General features: G+C 40.9%; 1 protein-coding gene across 1 annotated transcript in view; it reads right to left on the reverse strand.

Annotated features, from left to right (window-relative positions):
* Positions 1-12,270, reverse strand: part of ATP13A4 (ATPase 13A4) — a 38,403-nt gene extending 26,133 nt beyond the window's left edge. Inside the window, exons 1-4 of the mRNA XM_027650582.1 lie at positions 12,203-12,270; positions 4,321-4,494; positions 2,343-2,480; positions 24-94 (exon numbers count right to left, since the gene is read on the reverse strand). Coding sequence (XP_027506383.1) covers positions 24-94; positions 2,343-2,480; positions 4,321-4,494; positions 12,203-12,265 — 446 coding nt within the window. The 5' untranslated portion in view covers positions 12,266-12,270. The remainder of the gene's footprint in view (positions 1-23; positions 95-2,342; positions 2,481-4,320; positions 4,495-12,202) is intronic.
* Between the last annotated feature and the right edge of the window lie 3,334 nt (positions 12,271-15,604).

Raw genomic sequence — 15,604 nt, forward strand, 5'->3', positions numbered from 1 at the left:
TGCAACCAGTGCAGAGCACTCACCCAACTTTCTGGAACTGTTTTGCATAGATATTCCAGACATAGCGGATTTTTTGTACTTGGATAGTTTTCACCTGCAAAACAAGACAGGGACAACAATAAATGCAACATAGCAAACAAAAATTCTCCCAGGCCTGCTCACATGTCTCAGCTAGGCACTCTCACAGGGGTCAAGTACAGATAAGGCAAATTATATGGGGGCAAGAAGGGGAAGAAGACAGGAATGCATACACTAACTCTCTTGTTAAATTATAGGGTGGGATCCCCACCTCAGTCAGGTTCCACTAAGCTTTAGAAATCTTTAGGTCAATCAAGTACAAAGCAGTGTTCATCTCTCCCACTTTTCTGAAGAAAGAAATAGAGTCTTCACTCATTTCATAGCACGAACGGAAGAGATCACTGATGCCATGGTGGGTACACAAACAGTTGGCAAATCCTGTCTTCAGCCAACAACTCCCTTATCTTCTATCTGGCTTTGAGGAAAGCAGGGGGCTTTGGGCCATTTCCAGGCAGGGTGCTGTGCCCTTCAGCTGAACAGATATGACAAGAGATAAGAAAGGCCATCCCAGGATACTGAGTCACTGCTAATGGTAAGCTCTTGCAGAGCAGTTATCCATTAGGAACACACACTGTCATTTATAACTTGCAAAAGGAGTCTGTCCTGTTCTGTGCAAGAGTAACAAAGCCTATTAGAGATAATGGTACTTCCTATCAGCTGGTAGAAGGCAGGGCCATACACCTGTACACATTAATGATAAAGAAATCAGCTCCAGGGGACTCTCAGTGCAATACCAGGGGACTACCCAGTGCAATAAGCATTATTACAGGCCAATGAAATCTGTACTCAACTCACACACCATCTCAAAACGGAGCTATAACCACAGTCATTAACTTAACAAGAGGTCTGGAGTCAGGATTTCGTGCAATTGGAGCTGAAATGTTTGCAATGCTAAAAACCAGAGTGGGAAATGAGGGACTCAGTTCTCTGTCAGAACAGGTCCTTGGACAGTTCTTGGGCACTACACATAACTCTGTGGACTTAGGTAGCTTAAGTGGCAAAAATGTTTTATAATTGACTTATAAGTAGGGGCTTTTGAATTGCTAGTGAAGGATTAAACTGTTTGCTCTTTGCTGCTTTGAAATCTGGTCATTTCTATCTAGATATTTTGATTGATATGAAATCAAAGGGCCTATTACTTGAGGTTATCTGGCTTTTTTATGTTACTAATTCAATCCTTTGAAAAGTGTTACAGACCAGTCTCCACTTTCTTCATACTGTGACCATTGATTAAACTAACTGAAACTAAACTTTCTTATGTACATTAATATATGTCCATACAAACAGCTGCAGCATCTTTGCTCAGCTAAAATTAGATTCATTATAAAAATATTTACTAAAAATTGTTGTAGAAATAAAAAGAAATGTTGGTAAGTTAGAAATTTATTTTCTGAAAGGGAAAACAGATCTTTTATGGATTCCTCAGTGCAGTGATCTAGTATCTATAATCAAGAGCCAGATATTAACAAACATATCATTGTGTTCCTATTGCTCACACCAATTTAACATGTAATGCTAAGCAAGACACATAACTGAACTGTCTGGTACTTATTCTAAACAGGAGATAATTATGTTTACTCAACTCATGAGGGACCTTGTCATCTGGTTGGATCAATTAATTGTCTGCCTTCTCCCCAGTGCCTAATTGGGATCTCAAAGCTACGGAACTGACAGAGATCAGGATACATTTTTACAAGAACAGTTAACAGCATAAAATGATTCCAAAAAAATGTACTTTAAAGCCCAAATTGGTACATACAAAGGCAAGGAAGCAAAATGTGTTAATGAAACACTTCTGGAAATACTGATGCAGTTCTGCATAGGCACTTTTCTGTTCTATTCCCCACCAGCTGCATTCATCCTTGTTTTCATGTTACTGTGGCAGCTGGTTTTGGTTCTGCACAGTTTCTCTTCAGACACAGTCACCCCTAAATTCCTTTATTCTTATGCCAGGAATGAGGTTTTGGTCTGGAGTTCTGATTCTTCACTGCCAACCCTAGTGTCCTGAAGCTCTCCTACTTGTAATGTAGGTTTTCTCTCAGAAATAGTGAGGATTCTTTTTTCATGACCCACCTCAGAGTGAGTACAGTCCTTACAGAGGTGAGTACAGTTCTCCAAAATCTGTCTTGTTTTTCAACAGCTCACTGTGTTTCTCAAGCTGCAAGTTTCTTAGCTGGGTAGGTTTCACAACTCAGTTTCACTCCATGAAGTGTGGCTGAGATTTGCCATCATTTCCCAGATGCTGCAGGGAATACTTTACTTACTTGAAAACTTGGCTTCATTATGGCTTTGCTGAAGATTGAGTCTTCCTCAGCAGTGGCTGGATAATCTGATCTACTTTTGATAAGTGCAGACACAGAGATCCATGTCACAGTCTCCCGAGAATAAATTCGAAATTCATCCTAAATGAGTATAAAATAGAAGTGTCACAATTTCCCCCAAAACCAGAACAAACTCACTATCACCTTGGAGAGAATGATTACAGTAGGCATTTCTAGAGCACTGCCATAGCTTTTTGAAAGGATTAATCAACAGGAGACTCACCACACCTGTGACTGATAGAAAAATCGGCAGAATGGGAACAGAACCACCATCCTGTCAAAATGTGAGTACTGCAAATAATTCAATGACCACAGATCTGGTGCTTGGCTGATAAGGGTGGAATGTGAACACCCAGGTCATGATCTAGGACAGGCAAACAGGACAGGGCAATCTGAGATGCAGTGACCGTACTGTAAAAGGAAGATCAAAAGGAACACAGTGCTGGGCTGAAAAACAGATGCTTAGTGCCAATACCTTCTGACAGTCACTCCTGAGTTAACATTTCATTGGAAGAAGTGTGTTAGCACCATGCCTCCCTTATGGAACCATATACAGGCCTTTAACACAAACTGAGTTCATAATCTTCCAATAGTTTATAAAATAAGTTTAACTTTGGAACTGCCTGATAGCAATTATTGGTAGAAATTGCTGATGAAATTTTCAAATGCACAGAGAATAATTTGAGAAAGCTTCTTGATAACAAGACCATATAATATGACTCAATTCTTGTTTAATTACATAAAGGATCATTTAAAACCCCATTTATTTGAAAAGTGCTTTTTAAAATGACACACGAGATTAGGTAATTAAAAATGCAAACTGAATTGAGGATGAAAAAGGGATATTAAGCCTAATATGCTGTTTTAAAAAAAAGAAAAACATACCCACAGCCTTTTAGGATGCAGATTGTTTCATTATAAAAATTCAACAGGCAGATCTATGAGGTTCAAAACCTGGGATTTTAACTGCATGCTTCCCTGCTCATTTAAGAAGGCAGCTCAAACACAGTGGTACCAAGTGATCCATTTTTCAATTGCAAACGTTGAAAATGCCATTGTTCAGGAATCTTTGAAGCAGAACAAATCAAACTTCTGGAAGTAAAGCAACCCTGCCAGCTCCTGGAATATTCAGGCTCAGTTGGGATTCAGAATCGAGTCTCAGTTTGCTTCCTTTAGTGTCGCAGTAGCTTCCATGAAATAAAATCAGGGTTTGCTTATGTTGCAGTGCTTCCTTACAGTCCTCAGCAGAGAGAAACCTGTATTAGGAATCTACTAGCAAAACATAACAGCTCTGAAAGCATTAACTGCAGGACTGTGAGCTTACTGGACACGGGGAAGGGCCGATGGAAAACGGATACATACAGCCAAGAAAACAATCTAAGCTTGCCCTCTTCTTTATACTGATCCCTCATGACACACTGTTGGACACTGCTGGGGACAGAGATAGACAAACCTTTAGTTTGGCTCACTAGATAAATTTGGGCAGAGAGGGGCATCTTCGCTGGGACAGCCAAGTCCAGGAAAAAGGAGGGAGAAAGGATCTGCTGGACGTTGCCAATTAAACAGATGCTTTAGAATCTGGAGCACAGATCTACAAGGTAGGAAGCACAGGTGTGGCAGAAGGGAGGAGGAAGGACTGAGAATAAATGACACGGTCTTGAAAGCAGGGATATTACAAGTTTTATCACCTCAATTTCTTTCAGCTTGTCTGATCATCTGTTATCATCCATTCCAATCATCATCATACACATAATTTGTGGAATACTTGAGAATTCTTTAGATCAACAATGGTGCACATAAAATATTATTGCAGGAAAACAACAACGTAAGAGATTTCAGCCAACCGGATTCCTTTCAATTAACTTATCTTCCAAATAACTACATACTAGGGACTACTCTAAAGATTAAACTAGGCACTTACTGTTGTTCTAAGGAGAACAATATCCGCTTCTTCCAAGTTGCAGCGGATGCAGTTTACCCACACATCCCACTCTGGCTTCCAGTAAAACAGTAGCCACAGAGCCCCACAGGACAAGATGTATCCAGCAATGCACAAGGCCTTTCGGCAGCTTTGAGTTTTGTAGCCAAATATATCCTGTACAGCAGAAACAAGGGGAAAATACTATTACTTAAATTACTATTAAATTCCTTAAAATACTATTTGTGCTAAAGAAATGCCTGGAATACTATACCTTCCCATCATTCACTGCTCTCCCATAGGTACTGTTTGTTACATATGGCACTGTGAAAAAACAAGTCCTGGAACATGTATTTGGCTTCTTTATGTGTCTTAAACAGAACTACAAAAAATTTGCTTCTTCCACAAAACTTTTCATCCACCTTCATAAAATCTAGATTGCTGTAGCCTGACCAATATTTTTATCTAGTTGTGAAACTTGGTATGAAACACCGTTATGTGTATGCATGAGCAGGAATGATACAAAAATATAGAGGTCCTAACCTTTGATCCCAAGTTAGGAATGAAGATTTGTCTGATCAGCTTTTTTAAGGTCGCTGGGTGAGACGGCTGAAGAACTTAAGTACATCTGCACTAGGGGAAGATGAGTGATGGGTGCAGACTCACTGCAGCAGATGAGGCAGCTTCAGCATCAGAAGCACTGCTGGTGCCCTGCATTAATGCACCTACACTTAAGGGAAGCAGCCAGTATCTCTGCTTGTGCTGAATGACACCATGTGCCTGCACCAGCTGGAGCTACTGTGCACAGACATAGCCTTTGTAGCTGCTACCATCTTCCATAATAGCTCCAGTACAGGGAATTTGGGGCTTGACAATGTACCATTGGCCCAACATCACAAAATAATAACAACTGTTAGTAAGAACAACTAATGAATACTTGTAGAATGCTTTACATGTTCAGAGGGACAAAAGAAGCTACTCATTGTAGCTGTATGAGTGGGCATTATTATTATTCCATTTTAAAGCTGAGGAAATGGTTACAGTGAGGCAAGGTGACTTGCCCAAAACTTCAAAGGGTTGACTGTCAGCATCACAGTGTAAGAGCTGCAGGTCTTGGTACCATGGCCAAATTTCTACTCAGGACTGCTAGCAGGGACCCGGCAAACAAGAAATGAAATGTATACAAGGAATTTATAGAGGAGACCCAGCCTGTGCTAAGATGGGAGATTGCAAGGCTGCAATTATATCAGGTGACCAGGAGAATTTGCTAACATAAGGATTAAAATTCCTGCATCTCCTTCTTCCTAGTATATCTGCAGCAACTGTGTAATCTGCTTCTGAAGATCAGATATCTGCAGCCACAGATATTGCAAGATCCATTTATAAGGTGAGAAGAAAAGGCAACATAATTGCAAGGATGAGTAATGCATAATTCCTGTTTCTGTGCTGGTTCTTTGCTTGTTATGTGAAATTCAGGCCCTGCCCAGTGGTTCCACACGCTGCCTCGGCACACCTGCTCTATGACATTCTCCAAAAGTCACACTGTCATCCTAGGTAATCTCCAAGAGGTTTCTAAAGGGAAGTTGGCAACTGTGGGGGAAAACATACAGTAAACTACACTGGGAAGTGGCCTGCACTGCACAGGACCTGGTTATGCCACCTGTGAGATGCATATAGAGAATTTTCAAAGGCTTCTATCATCTCTGAGCAGACCAAGAGAATAAGGCAGCTCTGCAGCAGACAGAAGGAAGCCCACAGAGGACAGTAGATAGGCAAGGTTGCTAGAAGGTAGTTTGTGTGGCAGTCGTGCTATTTATATTCATATTCCTATAAACAAGTAAAGGGTCTCCATTCCCCTCTCTAGTTGTATCCTTAAGAAAAAAGTTGCAGAATCAGTGTCAGCACCAGCATACAGAATAGTACACAGAACAGTGTGAATTTACTGTCCACAGCAATACTAGCAAGATCCACGTGCTTGGATCCAGACTTTACAGCTTGTCAGCAAGGCAAAGGAACTCCCAAGAAGACAGAGATGCCTAAGGGAAGAACTGTTAAAAGACACGCCTTTGGACTTCCTCCAATATATAGCTGGACCTGGAATAACAGGAACAATATTTTCCAATTGGGATAGGCATGAATATCAGGGTGGGGAAGAACAAGATTGCTGCCATGTGCATCTTACTTCTGCCAGTGAATCATTCCTTCAATTTTCAGCTTCTGTGTCTTACACCCAATGTCTGAGAAGTCTGACACAGAAGGCTGTAGCTAATACAATTAAGAAGGGGGAGGCTGGGTGCTCTGCATGTGATTGGCAGTCATTGGGATCATCTTCTGTTGTCAGTATTCTTCTCCACTGAAATGCTCAATGATTCCCCAGGTGAGGTATGTCAACAAAACCACAGAGCTAGTACAGACTCTGTATTTTTCTGCCTAGGAAACCATGCACCGATATATGAAATACGTATCCAACTCCACCTAAACCTGCACACATTTTAAAGCCTTTTCATTCCAGAAGAGTTTCCACTCAAAAAGGGATTTGAATCCGTAGATCTCAAGGCACTTCCCAAAACCAAGCATTCATTGGTATTCCTTATCTTGAAAAATAGGAGAGGGGCAAACAAGGGAAACAGCTCATCTGGGAAAAAAAGGTCATGGTCTTTAAGATACCAATTACACTGTGTGATGGATCTTGCTTCTCACAAGGGACTTTCCTGAGAGAGACAGATAGATAGACAGATAGATAGATAGATAGATAGATAGATAGATAGATACCACTGAGCTTTTCTGACCCTTTAAGGACATGACCTGCTGTATAAACACAGGAGTTTGTTCAAGTTTGTTTGTTCATGTCTTGATGAATGTGACATTTCAGAACATAGTTATTCAGGAGCTCTAAAAGGAGTAAGCTGGGAAAGAATAAACTTCAGATGTTAACTGCTGTTTTGCATCTGAGTGTTCATGAAGGAATCTAAAGCCAAAGCCAAAGAAAAGCGTTTGCCATGGTTTGGAAATGTCTGGAGCAGGTAACCTGGGCCACGTTATTCAGAAGTAAAGTTAGGCAGGGAAATAGACTGAGTTCCAAACCTCTCTTGTGACAAAGTTCCTTGAGCCGGAACCTTTCAATACTTAACTTCAGAACAGAATGTTCTGTTGAGAAGTTTTTCCTGACCCTGTTCTTTCAGTTGAAAGGATTATAGCAATGAATGCTGCATTCATTAAAAAAAATTTAATACATGAATAACTCGTTGTTGAAACAGAAACTTCTCACTTGTCAAATAAGTCAACAGTGAAATTCTTTAGAAGAGTTCTCAAAACTATTGTCTTCTCCAAAAAAAGGTGAATATTAGGCCCACAACAGAGGTACCCACAATGTCCATGAAGAAGGGAGGAACAGGCACACACATGGTGCAGGTTTATTCAGCCACACTGATGACTTAGAGTAATTGGCATTTAGAAATTCTTCAAGCTTATTCAGAATTCACTTAGACTGTATTACAAAGATTTCCAACCATGGTAAACAATAATTTCAAGACTGGCAGAAGTCCTGGTGTTGATGTCACCAATAAGAACATGTCTGTCAGGTTAGTTTTATGTTGTTAAGGAAATAACTTTTGTCGCATTTTATTTCACTGCACACTGAGACTGAGCTGGTGCAGACATGCTTCTTTTGAAGAGGGGTCTGATGAATACAGGTTTGCACCTTGACAACCTCTCTAGTGTATGAGCAAGTTTTAGAGTTCAGTGACTGCATTTGGCATATATAAAATTGCACAGTCAAATAATCTGGGTTCTTGAGTGCATCAGACTAAGATATGATGCAAAACAAAGCGAAGATTAACTATGTGTAAGACTCCAAATGACTTCTCATTATCTGATAGGAGGTGATAATATCTACAAAATAGGCTGGTATACAGTGCTCATCTCATCTCTATAGAATAATTTTTAATAAATTGTAGTGTACTGTAAAACTTTGTTTCCTCATCTGTAAACATCCTTTTTTCTCTTGAGACTCCCAACAGTCAGAAGAGTGACTGTAACAAAATGGTTTGACTAGTGAGTGAAGGGTCTAGGGAGGGACCTTGGATTATTGGACAGAAAAAGCTGCCAGACCTCCTCAGTTGGCAAGAAAGGTTCTTACCTGCTTTTACAATCATACAAAGCCAGCATTCAAGGGCTTAGCACTCTAGTGTCCAGCAAGTCTGTTACTTTGTTAAAAAGAAAAATGCCTCTAGCTGCCAGGTCATCTTCACAGCAGAATTTAAATGCAAAATCAAACAAATTCAGGCACCCTCTTCTCTGGTGAAAACAAAGCCAGTAGCTACCAGCAGGGAGACTATACAATGGTTGTGAATGATCATATTTCCAGTAACCCAAATGCCAGGTACCCTACTACAAACAACCTGTTTCTATAACAACAGGTAATAGGATTAGACTTGAAAGACTGGTTAAAATTCACAAGGAATTTAATAACTGAATCTCATTCTTACCAACCAGAACCTGTTTCATTAGAGGTTTTTTTCTGATCCCTCTGAAAGCAGTAGCAATATTCACTATTGTCCCATTAGAAACAAGGTTATACCCTTCATATTCTATTTTAATTTAATTTTCCCAACTCAAAATATTTAAAATTCCTGTATCGGATTTCCTTCAGAATTTTGGCATCCCACAGGAGGCCAACTTTTGCATTGCAAACTCAAGCTACACACTTTAGGGTCTGTGCAAAGGGAATGATTATTCCCAAGCTGTACAGAGAAGAGCATCAAATTGCCAGAGAGCAAAAAGCTGTGTTTTTCCTTCCTCTTCCACCAAAAATTTATTTCTTCTCAAAAACACCTTCCACTAGATTTCTCTGAGGCAAGCTGCTGTGTCCAGAGTGCTCTCACATTACTAAGATCTTTCTGGTACTACAAATGGTTATGGAGAGAGAGAGAGAGATTATCTCATGCTGTGAATATACTTTGCTAAGTTTTAGTTGCATACCAGAAAGAGTGAACTTCTATTCAAGCAAATGTTCTCCAGCCATGTAAGGTAACCCCAAAGACATACACAAGGATATATAGGGTAGATTTCCTGCCCGGTCAGAGTGATTACTCTTAAATCCAGGACTATCTAGCATCTCAGCTGTAACAAGAAATGGAAATACAGAAGAGAACTTAGAATCACAGAATCATAGAATCAACCGGGCTAGAAAAGACCTCCAAGATCATCAAGTCCAACTCTTGATCCAACACTGCTGTGGTCACTAGACCATGGTACTAAGTGCCACATCCAGTCTCATCTTAAAACCTCCAGGGTCGGTGAATTCACCACCTACCTGGGCAGCCCATTCTAATGGCTGATTACTCTCTCTGTAAAAAATTTCTTCCTAATATTCAACCTAAACCTCCTCTGGCATAGTTTAAGACCATGCCCTCTTGTCCTAAAGCATTTCTTCCCATTAAAGCTCCCCAACTTGCCTCAGCAAATCGGACAGGTAGTTCAACACAGGGAAGCATTGCATGTCCAGAGTTCAAATGAACTACTTGTTTGCTCTCAAAATTACTTGAACTATTCCACTCTGGAAGAACTGGCATCCACACAATATCAGCTGTTACATTATTACACCAAGTGATCTGATTTTGTTTGAGAAGTCAAGAACTGCTTGTAAATAATTTGGTTCTGGTGGATTAAACTGACTGTTGAAACAATGTCAAAAATATTTTTCATGGCTTTGAATTTAAAAAAAGATGTTGCAGGGTCACTGAGACATTACATGCCACTGCCAGTTGCTGTGTTGCCAGTAACTTAAAATACACTACTTTAACAAAGAAAGAATGTCTGCACATAATTCTCTTTACCTCATGTATTCTCCTTTACTCGTCTGCTTAAACAGAGCCTTCTTTGTCTCTTACTTCACAACTGTTCTCACCTACATATTAATTTCTTTTTTTCTTTCACACAAATACACACACCAGCTGTTCTCTTTTTCTATAGACACATCGATTTTTTTCTGCATCCTCTTACAGTACCTCATACACCTTCATGGATATCTTCCTCTATCTCATACTCATACCTTTTTGCACTCTTACATATATGTAGTGAACACCTGTGCATTCCTGCCTAATCTAGCATAATTTGGCTATAGTTTTAATTCCACTTACTACTCAAGTTGTTTATCAGTCTTTTTGTTTGATTTTCATTTGGGAATCCCAGGTGAATGAGCACTGACCATGTTCACTGCAGGCATGGAGAGCATGGCAACTGTGAGACACTCATGATCACAGTGGAGACAGACTCAAACAACAGATTCACAGCGCAGATCCCTGAGCACAGGGCACATGGGCTCAATATGATACTGGTGAGAAACAAGAACATTGGGGTAACTGGCTCCGTGCAAGCACAGCTTGAGTGTCCCAGTAGTGCACAGCTGGAAGTGGACATGCAGAGTTCAATAGCGTGACTGTACACAGCACCAGACAATCCACTTAAACCTAATTAGCTCAAGCTCAGTTCTGGCATTGCTAGTGACAGTGCCAATAGTGGTGAGAGCATGACAGGGTGTTTATGGTCCTAGAAGGACAGGGGAGGGTGAAGCACAGACATAGACTCAGCAGCTGTTTGGAGCTGTGGAGCAGTGGCACATCAGCACCAGGGCTAGAGCCAGGAGCAAGGTGCCGCCAGCAGGTTTAGTAACTGGGCAGCAGAGCCAGTTGGGTTCTGCATTGTACTGAGCTAATTAGTCCCCACCCTCAGAGCCAGTGCCTTGTGCTTCCTGCACTGCTCAGTTCATGCTGCTGGCTGACCCTGTACTACATTCTCCAGCACATCCCAGATTACCCAGGTTTGCATTACACAAAGTGTGGCATCTCCCCTTCCCTGTATGGCTGGGAGAGCTGTCTGAAAATCTACATTCATATCTAGAGATAACAAATGTCCATGTTTTTCCATGGCACGGTCTCTTTTTCACTAAAACAGAATTCTCAGTAAGGAGATTTTGAAGATTTTTCCAGGGTTTCTGAAAGTGAAGTCATATCTATTTGTAAGTGACTGTGTTTCAATAGCTTTGCTGGGGCTGTTTTACACCCAGAAATCCTGCAGGTACTTACAGCAGAACTACAGTGGCTTTACAGCAAAGGAATTTTGAGAAGTGCTGCATTTACCATGTATAAGAATTGTTGTTGTACGGCTGCATTATGGATCTGATATCTCCAACAGAACCTGTTAGATGGACAGAATCCATGTGAACAGCTGATTCGTAACACACTGTAGTGCCAAAGCAGCTAAGAAACACTGAATTCACTTCAATCAAGTACTGGGATTATTATTTAAGAGAAGTGCCAGGAGATCGGATATTTTGTGTAAGCATAAAACTTACTTCCACATGTTACAGAATGCATGCAGACATATTCCCTCCTGGGAAACTCTGGAAAGAAATATGGTAGATCTGTGCTTAGGCTGGAATAGTGTTGCCAATTCAATAGACCACATTTGCCAATAATTTATGCAAACATAACATATGTGGTTTTATGTTCTGGAGAAAGCCAAGGTTTCCAGTTCTCTAAGTGGAGCTGACCCTGGAGATTCAGCTGTCAAATGTTTAGGGACGCCACTCTGGCCCATCCCTAATGCTCATATTAGACCACTTCCACCTAGATTTGTAACAACACATCAATAATCTGTTGAGGCATCCCCTGTTGGAGGAGATAAGAAGTTAAATCCAGTGGACACAACCAACCTTATTTTCTTTCTGCTAAAAAAAAAATGGTATCTCTTTCTAACTGTTTGTTTCTTCTATGGGAACACCTCAACCAGCCATAATTCAATTACAGGCTGTAGCATTTTATTGCAGAACACATGCCACCTTCTACTTCAAGCTGAGAAAGACCTAGACATAGATAAAACTCACCATCTCATTCTCTTCTCCCTGGTTAAGCTGTGCATAATGGTTCTTGGCAGGATTTTCTCCCATGAAATGACCCTCTGGAGACTTTCTAGAGCACCCTCAGGACAGGTCTTCAGCATAGTGTGCTTGAAATTCTACATTGAGGAAGTGCTCTAAGTACACACCTTCCTCATAACTCTGCTGATGTTTGAAGTATGGAGCTCCTCCCTCTCTGGGGTTAGCAGGTAACATTTATCCCTCCTCCCTCCATTCTGTTGTTGGAGTTTTGCAATTCTGAGAGTATGTGCAGGATTCACTCAAAAACACTAAGATAGAAAAAGTTCAATCTCACAAGTGTTTGCTACAATATGACTCTGGGTCATAATTCTGACAGGTGTGAGCAAGTGCTGTTGGCATGAAACTTTTAGGGGAGGGCAGGAGGGGAGTATTTTTTCTTCAAGAGATTATGGAATCACTGGAAACCAGGAGTGTGTCCAAATAAGAGGAAAATAGGCAATGCTATTGTTAACACTTAGCAACCAGTCTGAACTAAGTGTCCAGCAGTGTTCCCCACATATGCCCTGGAAAAAAACCCAAGCTCTAGAATTGTAAACAAAGGCCCCAGTTTGTGCAGGTGGATTATGCACTGACTCCGTGTCAGGATCCAGCTATGCAGGATCTGTAACCAGGTTGTTTATTCATTATCAAGAATATCATCATGGAATGCCTTCTGAACTCACCATATAGCTTTGGGAGACATACTGAGGTTATTTACTCACTCCTGGGGGAACTGGAGTTTCCCACTGATGTCAGTGAGCTGGATATAGATGTCTCTGACCTTCAAATCAGAGCCAAAAGGAAGCTGGCAGGAAAATAACACCGAGGGTTTTACCAACACCTTTTTTTTTTTTTTTTTGCTACTATTGGCCTGCATTTGTTTATTAGTCTTGTGATTCATTCCCATTTCGCTACTATTTCCTTGTACTTTGCTACTTTTTAAGAAGTTACACAACAAATATTTTAGGAATGAGGTCAGGAAAGGAAAACCTGTTCTTCCAGCATTAAATATGTTAAGAAAACTAAAATATTATTTATAGGGAAACTGAAACAGATCAAGAGGTACGGATTTAGTTCCTATTCCTTATGCCTGTGGCATGGGCTTGTACAAGTCCCAGATAACTCAAGCACCAGGAAAGACCACTGCCTATCCTTCAGTGGGCAGGCTCAGAGAAACTGAAATGGGAGAAATGCAGGGAATAGAGAAGGCAAAACGAGGGAGTTAGGTCAGTTAATATAATAAAAGTTGCTTACTGCTAATAATATGAGCTGGGCACAGACCTGCAAACCAGATGTGCACAGCACAGGGACAGATGTGTTTGAAAATACTGCCGATGAGCAGGTGGCATTGGAGCCAAGTTATCTGGCCTTGACACCTACCACACTTCCAAAAGGAGCCCAGAGCAGAGGCTGGACTGAAAAGGATACAACTGTACTAAGCTGTGTTAAGGATGATTTATTGCATAGGATCAAGGGGGAACAAGGTGCTCTCCATGCCCCAGCTACAGTGTTACCTCTTTCTTCCTCCCATTGCAACTCTGAGGCTCGATCTGAGCCTCTCAACTTTTCATTTGGTTCTTCTGAGACCAAGCAAAGGGAACTCCAGACAGTATATGAGAGTCGCAATTTTCAAATAAAACTTAAAAAACCCCAGTGCATTAAAGTCCATTTCTGATAAACCTGATTACATGGGAAAAATGAGCATTGCTATCTAGAAGCTATAACAGGCAGGAAACAACTGCAAAGGCACCTTTTCTAAGGCAGGTTGATGATTTTGGGAAATTACTCATTATTTTGGGAGGCGCTAGGGATGAAAAAGAGGAATGTCACACATGCTTTTTCTGCCTGGTCAGCTTTTGCTGCTTTCCCAAACATCAGCCTTGCTTTTTCTGGTGTCTGTAGTAGACTAAGGTGCAGCAGGGATCCTTGGCTGCCCTGTCACAGACACGAGAGATGAGCTGCATGCAGATTATCCCAGCAAACCAGGGTCTCCAAGGAAGAACCAAGACTCACACAATCTTTTCACTATTTAAAGGTTTATTCCAGCTCCAATTGACAATCTGTGCTCCTACAGAACACCTTCATAAGGGTATTTATCTTCGCAACTGAAAACCAAGAAAAAACAGATTAAAGGTGTAAAATTTTCATCATTTCCATCGTTTGACAACCTCTCATAATATTTCATCAAAATCTGGTAATCCAGGTCCAAAGAAGATGGTGACATTTGCTCATTACCTTAAGCAGGTTCACCATCTCCTAGAGAAAACACTTCTAAAGCATTCAATTCTCCTGAATTGAAACATTTAGTTGTATGACGCTCTCTACTGTTCAGAGTAAGAATTACTCTCTATTTATGTTTATTTATAAAAAGTTATTTGTAACGTGTCCTATGAAGTAAAATCATTCTTATTTTTCAATTGAAACTTGCCTTAAAAAAATCAGGTATAGATAACAAGTAAAACTGCTCAAGCCAAAATACAAAAGCAAAGGTTTAAAATATAGTCTCTTAAACTTATAAATCCATAAATAGTTGAAAAGTAGGGAAGCAAGAGGCAAAAACATGTGCCTCACCTCATCCCAACAACTTTTATCTCAGTCCTGAAAATACACATATGTAGCATGTCATCCTTGTGCAATTTATTTTTCTTTGAAAAATCCCACAATATAAACAGAAGCTTGACTTCTACAACACCTCAAACCTCATTTTTGGTTTCTCAGCATGTGACACACAGTTCTGGCCACATTACAGAAAGGAAGCTGTGAATCAGCTGGCCAGTCCACAGGAGAGCACTGAGAAGAATAACAAATGAGTCCTAAAATATGGAAGAGCAACTTAGGGTTGTTTTATTTGGGGGGGGGGGGGGGGGGGGGGGGAAGGAGACTGAGAAGAGACATGGCAACAGTTTTCAAACACATCATTGGAGAAAATATACATGTTTACTGTTGATAGAGTTAACTTGCTGCAGGAAAGATTCAAATGAGGCAGGAGGGAGTACTTTCAGCAGTGGCATTGCCAGGTGAACACTCCAACACCTGTGGTCTTTAGGGACAGATGTGGCATGCAGTGCTAAGAAATTACCTAACCAGAGCTGATCGTGTGTGAGGGCGGATGGACAGATCTGATGAACTCTCCCAGTGCATCCTCCGCCTCTCACTTCAATGTGGTCCCTCCGGGAAAAAAACCCCAACAGCCCACAAAAGCGCTCTAGGAAACACCGCGTGTTTTCCAGCTTTCAAGGTAGCACTGCTGCTCATGTCAAGCACTCTCCAAGGTCAACAACTGGGGACTCGTATGAGACTCTTATTTTAAACAGGGTCTAAGACGCTGGTACCACCAGATGCCTCCACCGAGGGCTGGGCTTCCCTCCA

Source organism: Corapipo altera, unplaced genomic scaffold (genome assembly GCF_003945725.1).
Source record: "Corapipo altera isolate COAL_440 unplaced genomic scaffold, ASM394572v1 54, whole genome shotgun sequence".
NCBI classification, from domain to species: domain Eukaryota; kingdom Metazoa; phylum Chordata; class Aves; order Passeriformes; family Pipridae; genus Corapipo; species Corapipo altera.